This window comes from Sceloporus occidentalis, unplaced genomic scaffold (genome assembly GCF_023333645.1).
Source record: "Sceloporus occidentalis isolate IW3139 unplaced genomic scaffold, rSceOcc1.0.p SCAF_6, whole genome shotgun sequence".
Lineage (NCBI taxonomy): Eukaryota > Metazoa > Chordata > Lepidosauria > Squamata > Phrynosomatidae > Sceloporus > Sceloporus occidentalis.
Genome location: NW_028316986.1, coordinates 36,674,447 through 36,686,701, shown reverse-complemented (window position 1 = coordinate 36,686,701; position 12,255 = coordinate 36,674,447). Strand labels below are relative to the sequence as shown.

The 12,255-nt window shown below is 40.5% G+C and overlaps 1 protein-coding gene across 1 annotated transcript in view; it reads left to right on the top strand.

The window, feature by feature from the left end:
* The window catches only part of USH2A (usherin), a 665,032-nt gene that overhangs the window by 105,803 nt on the left and 546,974 nt on the right, over positions 1 to 12,255 (top strand). Inside the window, exons 9-10 of the mRNA XM_089528326.1 lie at positions 9,729 to 9,924; positions 11,969 to 12,099. Of these exons, the coding sequence (XP_089384452.1) occupies positions 9,729 to 9,924; positions 11,969 to 12,099 (327 nt within the window). The remainder of the gene's footprint in view (positions 1 to 9,728; positions 9,925 to 11,968; positions 12,100 to 12,255) is intronic.

The following is a 12,255-nucleotide window of genomic DNA, read 5'->3' as shown; positions in this document are numbered from 1 at the left end:
GGACCAGAGTGTGTGGGGTGGGTTGTATGGAAGTAGACAATCCCTTAAATAGGTTGGACTCAAGCCATGCAGGGCTTTAAAGGTAATAACCAACACCTTGTACTGCGCCCGGAAACTAATAGGCAGCCAGTGAAGTGACTTAGGACTGGTGTTATCTGGTCATTCCTAGAATTTCTGGTAACTAACCTGGTTGCCATATTTTGTAGTAATTGGAGTTTCCGGACTAGGCACAAGGGTAGCCCCATGTAGAACGCATTACAGAAATCGAGTCGTGAAGTTACCAGTGCATGTACTACAGTTTCTAGGTACCTTACCTCTAGGAAAGGGCGCAGCTGGTGTATCAGCCAAAGCTGATAACAGGAGCTCCTGACCTCTGCATTCACCTGGTTTGTCATGTGAAGCGAAGGATCTAATAGCACCCCCAGATTGTGAACACAGTCCTTTGAGGAGAGCGCGACCCCATCTAGGACTGGAGGTTGCAACCCAATACCTGGTTTGGAGGCCCTTACTGCAAGTACCTCCATTTTGTCTGGATTCAACTTGAGCTTGTTTTTCCTCATCCAGTCTATTACTGCATCAAGACACCGACTGAGAGGAGAGATGCCATCTGTTGTCAAAGCTGTTGACCGAGGCATGGAGAAGTATATTTGGATGTCATTAGCGTACTGATAACACCCCGCCCCATGTATATGTATGATTTCTCCCAGCGGCTTCATATATATGTTAAATAGCATTGGAAACAGAATGGCACCTTGAGGCACACCACATTTAAGCTCCATTTTGGAGGAGTGGTTGTCCCTGAGCATCACCCTCTGGAATCTACCTGAAAGGAAGGAACAGAAACATTTCAATGGAGTGTCCCCGACTCCTAACTCTCTCACACGTTCCAAGAGGATGCCATGATCTATCGTGTCAAAAGCCGCTGAGAGGTCTAGAAGCACCAACAGGGTCATGCTTCCTCTGTCAATGCCTAGACAGAGGTCATCAGCCAGAGAAACCATGCCAGTCTCCACCCCATATCTGGTCCTGAAGATGGCTTGAAATGGATCTAGATAATTGGTTTCATCCAAGATGGCTTGGAGTTGAAGGGCGACAGCCCTCTCAATCACCTTGCTCAACAATGGCAGATGAGATACAGGCCTATATTTTTTCATGTCCGGGGGTCCAGGGAAAGTTTTTTCAGGAGTGGTCTTACAAGTGCCTCCTTTAAACCAATTGGAACACAACCTTCCCTAAGGGATGCATTGATGACACTTCTAAGAAATGCCATCAAGGCGTCACCCCCCTGGACAGCCAGCCATAATGGGCAGGGATCAAGGGGGCGTGTCATCTTCTTCACCTTTCCAAGGATCTTGTCCATGTCATCGCTACTCAGAAGTGCAAATCAATCCAGTTTAATCTCAATAACGGGTTTACTGAACACCTCATCAGTCGATTCTGCCATATTTCGGCATCCAGGTTGGCTCTTATCTGAGAGATTTTATCTGCGAAGTAGTAGTTAAAGCCATCACAGCAGGCTCACATTGGGCTAAGTAAAGGGTTCTGCACAGGTGGAACCTGTGTCAGTTCCCCTACCACCCTAAACAGCTCTGCTGGATGTGGCTCTGTAGACGTGATACCTGCAGAGGAGAAAGATATCTGCATTGCCTGTATCGCCTCTCTATAGGAACAAAGAAATTTCCTATGACGGGTTCTGTCAGATAAGAGTTGAGTCTCATGCCAGACTCCAAAAAATGGCTGCTGAAGTGATCCAATGACATGCAGGCTATACCTGGATGGTGGTTTTAGGAAGAAAACCCATGCGATAACACCAGGGTACAGCAGTAAGATGCGTTTCTCCGCTGTTTGATAATCCCCTTAAACAGTCATTCTCCTAGGTCAGAAGTGGGGAAAGACCATTCTCCTAGGTCAAAAGTGGGGAAAGTGAAGTGCATGGGACACATGGGCTATATGAGGCCCACAGAACCCAAAGTTGGAGCCCCTGCAGCCCCCCAAAGTCCCAGAATCTGCTCCAATTTTTTCCAGGTGATTTTTTTTACCCCAGGACTTAAAACCTCTGCAAAATGCCAGCTCTCATACATACCCTACAAATGGAAGCCTCCCCCCTCAGCCAGAAGTTAGACAAAAATGAAAACAGACTGGACATCACTTCCGGTTATGTCAGGTTCCCTCTGGTGCACTGTGATCTTTTTTTCTGAATGCTTACTCCATTGGTTATCTTCTCCCTTACAGAATATGAACCTCATAAGTGAGGCTTCTGATTGCAAGGAGATCATAACCATGTAATTCTCCTTTCTGGAGAATACAGTAAGGGTATGGCTGAAGAGGGCCGGACTGGATAGTGTGACCCTGGGTGCTGTTATTCATCTCCTGTAAATAACACCAAAATGGGGCTATAATAGATGTTGCATCCTTGAAATTTTTCAAGTATGAATAGGTCTCATGAGCTCTCTGGTGCTTTGTAGGGCTGTTTTCCCCTTCTCTTTTGCATTTTTCTCAAATAACTATGCATACTCTGACTTTTAACTGAAGGATCTGATTCTGAATTGTATGTCTTACACTGTGAAATAAAGTAATAAAAAAGACCCTATTTCTGATTATTTTGCTGCAGCTTGAACTTGTCATTTTTTTCTATTTTTTAAGAGCAACTAAACCGAGCTTCTAATATTTTCTTGATTAACCAAATTTGAGATTTGGTTCAAATTAAATTAACAAACCTCTGGCTCGATGTGATTAGATTTTTATTTTATTTTATTTTGGGAACATGGTTGCTGTAACTGAACAGTGATGGATAACTGGTTATTACTATATATAGTTGTTCAGGTAATATTACATAATATGCAAATCTTTCCCATGAGATCTGAAATGTATCAATTTTCTTCATTTCAGTGTTTATACTCTGTCATTCCTATTTTTATGTTTCTTGTGGACAAATATAATGGCACCTTTGAAACTATACTTGCTTCCCCTCTTTTCCACAGTTTTTGAGTAAATAATATAGGTTAGGCAGTGAGAAAATAGATACATACTTGGCAGAGAGAAGGGTAGTTTGGATGCTTTTGATAAGCTTGTTTTCTTCACATTCACTTGTGACAGAAAATCCACGTAGCATATTCATTTTTATAAGCCTAACCCAAGCCCTGCATTTCTGTAGCAAAGTGTCAATTTTGATGTCCTCTTTCTGTCTTTCTTTAAATGTACAGCCTTCCTAATCTTGTGGGGCTGATCCAGACAATTTTCAGTTTTAAAAAATAATGCCCACTGAAGAATACTCAAAATATTTCATTTTTATGACTTAACCAGAAGATCAAACATGCAGAGACGCAGCCAGGATTTTAGGAAGGGGGGGGGGGGTCCAGACTAAGTGCCACCATTATAATGGGGCTTGGGTGCAGTGGCGCAGCAGCACATACCATTCATTTTTCTAATGGAAGGGGGGGGGGTCCGGACCCCAAGATCCCCCCCCCCTTGGCTACGTCCCTGAAACATGCATTTATCAACATAACCAGAACACCAGAAGAAGTACATATTCATCATGAATGAAAATGAAATATCCTCATTTTGAATACACATAGAAGTTTTGACCCTGAACAAAGGTGGGAAGGTATCTGGATCAAGCTGGAAATTTTATAGAGGCATATCTTTTTCAAGATGCCTGTGGTAGGGATGGCTTGTGTCTATGAATTCATCCTTGGCAAACAGATTTAATTTCACAGCCCATAGATCTTAGATTTCTAAAATAATTTGTGGAGATTGTAATTTATTGAAATAGCAAGGTGCTGTCTTGAACATCCAAAGATCAGATTCTCAGACAACCCAGTAATACACAGAATTGTGAAGGAGCCATTGTATTATTATTATTTTTTAAAAAAACCTGGTTGTTATCCCACAGGAATACAATTTACCTTGCTGAGCTGATGAAAATCCATATGAGATTTTAGTTTCAAATAGCCAATTAAAATTGAAGTTGTCAGAGTTATCTCAAAAAGAGCAAGGTGGAATAGTGACAGCAAATTAAAGAGGCTCCTATTTAGGTTAGTAAGAAGTACGGTGACCAAGTAGATATGGTAGTTTTCTACATTGTTGAACTGAGAGTCTGGTGGCTCATTGAATACATTTTCTGCCTTCTATCATTATTTAAAAGGGATAGTTTCCATAAAACTGGGCAAGTCAAAGACAGCTGGATTTGATTTCTCATCTATGAACCTTAATTCTGAGAGTCTGAAAAGTGGCAGCACTTTTCTGAGCTCAGAAGACCGTATATGGATCCAAATGAGGAATGCGAGTTGAAAGGACTGCTATCTTGGATAAGAAGGAAACAAAGAGATTATTATAAGCAACCAAAAGCCATGGTAGCATCATCACCTTGCAGTGCCTACACAACCTACAACATAACCACATAGCCACCTCAGCAGGTATTTTTCTAAGTGCTGCAGATTGCCACCTGCCAATCTCCTGGAAGTCTCACTGCTAGCCCATGTGGCTTTATTTTCCCCCTCAGCTGTGCCCTAATACTGCTAACGCTTATGGCACCAGAGAGCTCATGAGCTGTGTCACTCCTTTCAACTGCATCCTAGAATCCTTGTTCCAAATAGCATAACAGGCCTCTCTTCTCTGGTTTTCTGTGTGTGTACGTACACACACACACACACACCCAAATGTTGCAAATAAAAAGCCCTTCAACTTGAAGTATTGTTCCCAGACAGGAGCTGGGGCTGGGTCAAGATAGTTACCCAGACTCTAAAGCTGAATATCTCTCTCTCTCTCTCTCTCTCTCTCACACACACACACACAATTTCTTCTCTTGCAACAACACCTTCCCAGAGATTTCTCTCCCCACTTGGAGATCCAGAGAAGTAGAACAATTCCAGGAGAATCCACCTGATGTTCAGAGACTTGGCAGCATGAGGGAGTTTCAAGGAGAAGGAAAAAAAGAGAAAGCAAACCCATTCTATATATTACCATGTCCTACAGCAAGAAGTGGGTTTAAACCCACAAAGGGGGCATTAGAAATAAGGCAGTTTGACACCAGTTTAACTGCCATGGCTCCATCTTACAGAATCCTAGGATTTGTAGTTTTGTGAGGCACCAGCACACTTTGGCAGAGAAGGTGAAATACCTTGTAAAACTACAAATTCCAGGATTCCATAGGCAGTGTCAAACTGCATTATTTCTACAGTGTAGATGGACCCAGAAGCTCATGCTAAAATAGAAAGCAGTTAATCTTAAAGGTGCTGCCACATTTCTTTCTTTTTTTCGCCTTTCCTCCCTTTTGTTCTTTGAGAGGAAGTTTGCATGTGTAATACTGGATTCCACTATCGTCTTCACCTATCAAACGTTAATCCTCTAGTTTTTCCCCATTGGCCAAAATGCACTGTTTCTACGAACAAAAATATCCCAAACTTTTCAAGGTTCAAGGACCCAAGTTTTGTCTTGTCCAACATGTCTTGAAGTTGCAACTGGAACATGGAATCAAGAAATTGTTTAAGAATGGCAAAGCTCAATGAATAATTTGTAGGAGACAATTTATTTAAATAATTTAGCCTTCCTTTCTGAATAATGGAAGTGATCATTACAGGACATCTTATTCTTTCTTCTTTCCTGGTTTGAGGAAAACACCAAAAGTTAGTGAATGTGACCTTTAATATAACAATGGAGACATGTAATAAATAAACATTTTTAAGTCTTAATATTAACAGCTGTGTAGACTGCAAATGAAAGGTTTACTACTTAATAATTAGGTTTCACAGTGAATAAACCCTAACAGTCCATATATTGTGTGTGTGTGTGTGTGTGTGTGTGTGTGTGTGTGTGTGTGTATATATATATATATATATATATATATATATATATATATATCATAGAATCGTAGAGTTGGAAGAGACCACAAGGGCCATCCAGTCCAACCCCCTGCCATGCAGGAACTCTCAATCAGAGCATTCCCAACAGATGGCCATCCAGCCTCTGCTTAAAGAGCTCCAAGGAAGGAGACTCCGCTACACTCCGAGGGAGTTTGTTCCACTGTCGAACAGTCCTTACTGTCAGGAAGTTCCTCCTAATGTTGAAGTGGAATCTCTTTTCCTGTACTTTGCATCCATTGTTCCAGGTCCTGTTCTCTGGAGCAGCAGAAAACAAGCTTGTTTCCTCCTCAATGTGACATCCCTTCAGATATTTAAACAGGGCTATCATATCACTTCTTAACCTTCTCTTCTCCAGGCTAAACATCCCCAGCTCCCTAAGGCGTTCCTCATATATGGGACATGGTTTTCAGACCCTTCACCATTTTAGTCGCCCTCCTTTGGACACACTCCAGTTTCTCAATGTCCTTTTTGAATTTGTGGTGCCCAGAATTGGACACAGTATTCCAGGTGGTGACTGATCAAAGCAGAATACAGTGGTACTATTACTTCTCTTTATCTAGAAGACACTATACTTTTATTGATGCAGAGTAAAATTGCATTGGCCTTTTTAGCTGCCGAATCACACTGTTGATTCATGTTCAACCTGTGGTCTATTTGGACTCCTAGATCTTTCACACGTAGTCTCCTTAAGCCAGGTACATTTACAGCGCTATAGAAATAAACTATAATAATAATAATAACAACAACAACAACAACAACAACAACAACAACAGTAAAATAACATACACTACACCACACTGACGCTGACAAAATCCATTGGGCTAATTTGAGAAATTAAATCTTCTTTTACACATCCTGAGATTCTGTCTCTTTTTAACATCAGATAATTGTTCCATGGACAATTTCTCCCATTCAACAGAAGATCTCTCCAGTTTCTTCAGAGTTATGAGTGACCTTTTGGTTGCTTCTCTCACTAGTGCTCACCTTATCCAGTCATTGACTTTTTGTGAATGGCCTTCCCTAGGCAGAATCATGGTTGAGCCACTTAGTTTCTATTTTGTAATAATGGATTTAACTGTGCTCCAAAGGATATTGATAGTCTGAGGGTTTTTAAAAATATATATAACCCAGCCCAGACTGGTGCTTCTGCACAATTTAACTCTAAACATATTTGGATAGCTCCTTGGTCTTCAGTATGTTGTTTGTTTAGAAAATCTCTCCAACAAACACTGGGACCTTCCAGAACCAGATATACAGTATTTAATCTGATGCCATGTGGCATTAAATTGCACATAGGTGGGCACTATTTATGGGACTTGTGGTTGCAATGAGTTCCACTAGAAACTATTTAAGGTGTGCACATGCGGTGACATGCAACCAGAAAGTACCACGTCTCTTTTATTTTCTTACATTTTCGACCATGGTAAAAAGATGTTGCATGTCCACAGAGGTATCTTGTGTATATCAAGTGGTAATAATTTCAGTTAAATCCATTTCAATTTCAGGGCATCACACAACAAAATGTGGAAAACTCAAAGCAGATGGATTGAATACTACTTCAAGGCATTGTATAGATGTTATGACACTAAGGCGCATTACACATGGCCATAAGGGACATCCTTAGGATGTCCCATTTTGAAAAAGGGGCGTCTCTTCCAGACGTCCCTTACCCTGTTACGGACAGAGTCCGTAACAAATGGCAGCGGCCGTTCCACATGGCCGCCGCCATTTTAACATAGCGGACGCTCTGCGTCCACACGTCTCGGCCTGGAAGTGACACCGCGAGTGCGTGCTTTGGCACTTGTGACGTCTCTTCCGGGTTGCCGGAAGGAGAGCGATTTTCGCACTCCTTCTTTGCAGCGCGGAGGAGTAGCGTGGTTTGGCTGCTGCGACTCCTCCGCGCTGCAACCGGCAGCGGCCCAAGACCTCCCCTTTAGGGCAGTCTGTAATGGGCCCAACTGTTTAAAGGATGCTGTAATCATTTACCAGGCCAACAAAACTGTGTAACTCAAAGCAGCTGTGTGTTTAAGTCCTATACAGAAGAACTGTCCAAGTAATTGGGAGATCTCCCCTTGAACATTCCCTTTAATGATTATGCAGATGATGGCAACTGTGTAAAGATAACACAAAGGTTTACAGTTCTGAAAAAAATATTGATCTTGCATGAGTGGCTGCACTGTGTGGAAAATACATTTTAGATTTAGAGAGACAGATATACAAAAATCTGTCCCAAATTTGATTACTTGGTCCAACTGAAGTAGACCAATGGAATCCACTGTCTGAATGAAGAGTGAATAAGTAGGTAAATCTCCTCAAGTCAATCAGTTTATTGTAACTCAGACTAGAAATAGATTCAGGCCTTGGTTTCAAACTTCTTGGACAACATGAGCAATGTCTTGCGCTGCAGAATCATGGCCTGAAACAGACGGACCAAAAAGTGCAGCTTCCGGCTGGTTTGGGGGAAGGATACACAGATGACACATGTCCCCAGAGCAGCTCTGAGGCCTCCTAAGGTGGCCCAAGTCTGCTGGCAAAAAAGCAGGGAAAATCTTCTAGACCTTTTATCATTTTGGTTGCCCTCCTCTAGACATGTGCAGCTTGCAATATCCCTCTTGAACAGTAGTGTCCACAACTGTACACAATATTCGAGGTGAGGTCTGAACAAAGCAGAATAGAGTGGCAGTATTGCTTCCCTCAATCTAGATACAGTCAGCCCTTCTTTTACACTGATTTTTAATACATGGATTCAAGCATGCACGGTTTGAAAATATTCAAAAAAGTATGCATTTCAACTATCAAACTTGATTTTCCATTTTTTATAAGGGACACCATTTTGCTATGTCATTATATTTAATGGGACTTGAGCATACACAGATGTTGTTATACATGGGGGATCTTGGAACCAAATCCCAGCGTATAACAAGGGTCCACTGTACTATGCTCCTATTGATGCAGTCTGCGATCGCATTGGCTTTTTAAGCTGCCACATCACACTGTTGAACTGTATTCCACTTGTGGTCTAATAAGACTCCTAGATCCCTTTCACATGTACTGTTGTCAGGTCAGGTGTCATCCATCTTATATCGGTGCCATTTATTTTTTCTGCCTAAGTGTAGTATCTAACATTTTTTGCTATTGAAATTAATTTGGTTATTTTGGTCCCAGCTCTCAGATCTGTAAAGAATATTTTGAACTCTGATCCTGTTCTCCAGTGGTATTAGCTACCACCCATAATTTTATGTCATTTGCACATTTGATCATTCAAGTCAGTTATATAGATGTTAAATAGCACTGTGCCCAGGACAGAACCCTGTAACACTCCACTAGTCATTGCTCTCTAGAATGGATCAATTGGTGAGCACCCTTTAGGTTCAGTCAGCCAATGTTATAAATCCACCTAACAGAAGAAATTGTCTACCTCACAGTTTACTAGCTTGTTTGCATGACTATCATGGGTGACCCTTTTCAAACATCATGCTAAAACCACAGCCACAGAAATATAGATTATATTAGCTGTGATCGCCAGTTTAGGTGGGAGTGAGGAATGGTTCCAGGAACTAATTTCTCTGTCTGGGGATGTGTGTTATCAGAAACACTGATAGTAATATAAAACTGGATAAGGACCAAGCATTAAGATGTTCTAGAGGGAAAGTACTATTGAATCTAATGAGATTCTCTTTGGAGTCAATGTGTCTACAAATGCAGTTTAAGCTTTTAGAAAATTTGCTTAGGGCAAGGTGTCCTGCAAGTTACATTTCCAACTGCAGCACTATAGTACATAGGGAATACACACTATTATGTATATATACTTGTACATATGTAGGTATTACATATAATAATGCCTTTGTAATCCTCCATTTATTCTAGTGTGATCACTGTTGGCCACTGTACAATGACAAGCCTTTTCATCCAGGAGATCAAGTTCATGCTTATAATTGCAAACCTTGCCAATGTTATGGCCATGCAATAAGCTGTCACTACAACAGGACAATGGATTCTTTTCCTAATGAACATCATAGAGGCGGCGGTGGAGTCTGTGATGACTGTCAACATAACACCACAGGTAATTAGTACAACAGAATAAAATCACATATATTCACTGTGGTTGGCTCCTCTGCTCGTTCAGAAGCACCATTACTTTAGAAGATGAAGTCTGAGGAAATTTGCATTTCCATGGGGTCCAGGAAAAGGAATGGATTTGTATTTCATAAATATATGCATTACATGAAAATGGACCAAGATCTAAGGGTATTTTGTATAGCTGAAAATTCAGATTTATTGTTTATAATCGTATTGGCATCATATACATGTGTTACATTCCCTTACTTGTGTGGCTGTACATTTTTTGGCCAGTATACAATAGATAGATTAATTTAATAGATGACTAAGCCAAGTTCCACAAGTGAAATCACTTCAATGAGCTTAGATCCTGCTAGTATTAGCTAAACTACAGCATGGAACCCACTGAATTTATTTATGTGTTGACTCAGCGTTCAACAATTGAAATAATAAATCTATTCTAGTTGGAACTAACCAACAAGATGTCATCCATGCATTGTTGAATGGTGCATAATTATTCATCAATGCCTTCAAAGTACCAGGATGACCGAGATCTGACACTCTGCATTCTCCATTGCACAGTGGGTTTATAAACAGGTAGATACAATCAGTTGCACAATGTCAATCTGCAGAAGGCTGCTACAGTGGAAGAACCATGAAACAGTGTGAGTGTATATTTACATCTCATAAGCATGATGTGGGATCTCAGCCATAGTGTGTGGTTGCAACATATGTATCAAGATCATGCACATACATTCGTGTATACAGTATAATGTACCCCATGTCTTTGAACTTCTCACCATTTCTAGACCACAGTACATGTCACATGCACTGGAGAATTGCTCTAATTCAGAGATAAAGCACATATTTTGCACACAAAGGTCTAAATCCAATGTTAGCAGGCTGAAAAACCTTACCAGTGTAATTATGCTGAGTTACCCTATTGCCCAAAAAGTTATGCACAGCAGGCTGCACAAAAATCTGTTTCTAAGATTGTATAACTGGTTGCACAACTGCTTTGCACTCCAACTTGTGCATTTGTGTTTTTAAAATCTCTATTGGATACTGGCATTATGCTAACTTTGAAAATGTTAGCTTTGTGGCCTTGTGCCAGGATGGTGACGTAACTGGGTAAAACCAGAAAGTCCAAGGTTGAATCCCTAGCATACACATTGATAAACATCCTTTAAAACCAAACTTAAAATGTCAATTTTAAGAAGAATGAATATAATGACACATGGAAGCCATCACTAATTTGGTCCCAGACCACTACCATATTGCTGTTCACTTATGGATGGCTTCAGCATTCCATTTTAGCAATCCTTTTAATTTGCCAAGCTGTGCTCTGATGTTGTAGTTGCCACTCTGAAAGAAACAATAGACACTATATGTAGTATTCCACCCAACACCTTGTCAAAATAGTAGCCAAGAAATGGTCAGGAATGTGAAGCCTATGTGGGAGACAATCTACAATATGATTGTCATAGTTTCTCCTACTTTGGGAACCATAGCTCTCTTTAAACTGTAGGGGTCCCTCAGAGCAGATGTAATGTTTTCCTGTGCATTCAGTGAATCTCTGCATTTCCATATCACATATCTATCGGTCATTTGATTTGAATATTCCTCATTCTACTATATAAAAGACAAGCTATACCTTCTAAATTTATAACTGTGTGGCATATTTTGTGGTGATATTTTTGACACTTTAGTACTCTTGGCTTTCCTTTTTAAGGACAGTATAGAAAGTTTGATGTTGAAGCATAACTTCTTTTTTCAAAAGTAGAGAATAGATCTTCATGCAGAATAGCTTTATATGAGTGTTGTGTTATGTAACAGCTGGAAGTTTAATGGAGTAAAACACAGTTTGTAACAGGTTCATTGTTTCATATGCTCTGGATCACTAAATTGGCAGGTAGAGATGAAAGGTGCATTAAAATGGACGTCCTGAAAATTATAGAATTCTCTCAAAGGAATAGTCTTTAATTTTGAATTATACAGCTAATTTTAATGAATTGGAAGCTATAATGCATAATCTTTTCTTTATTCAGGAAGAAACTGTGAATTGTGTAAGGATTTCTTCTTTCAGCATGTTGATGCAGATCTTTCAGCTCTGGATGTTTGTAAACCTTGTGAGTGCAACATAGCAGGAACCACAAACAGTAGCCAACTCTGTGATGGGGTAAGTAGGTTTGACCTAGAATATCATCAGACCTGCCATCTAATAACACCAGCCTGCTGTCCCACCACAGTCCTACTAGTTTAAGCATCAGAGCATACCAGTTGGACATAATTTCTCATTACATCATGATAGTGCTTTGCCAGTCCATATATGCTT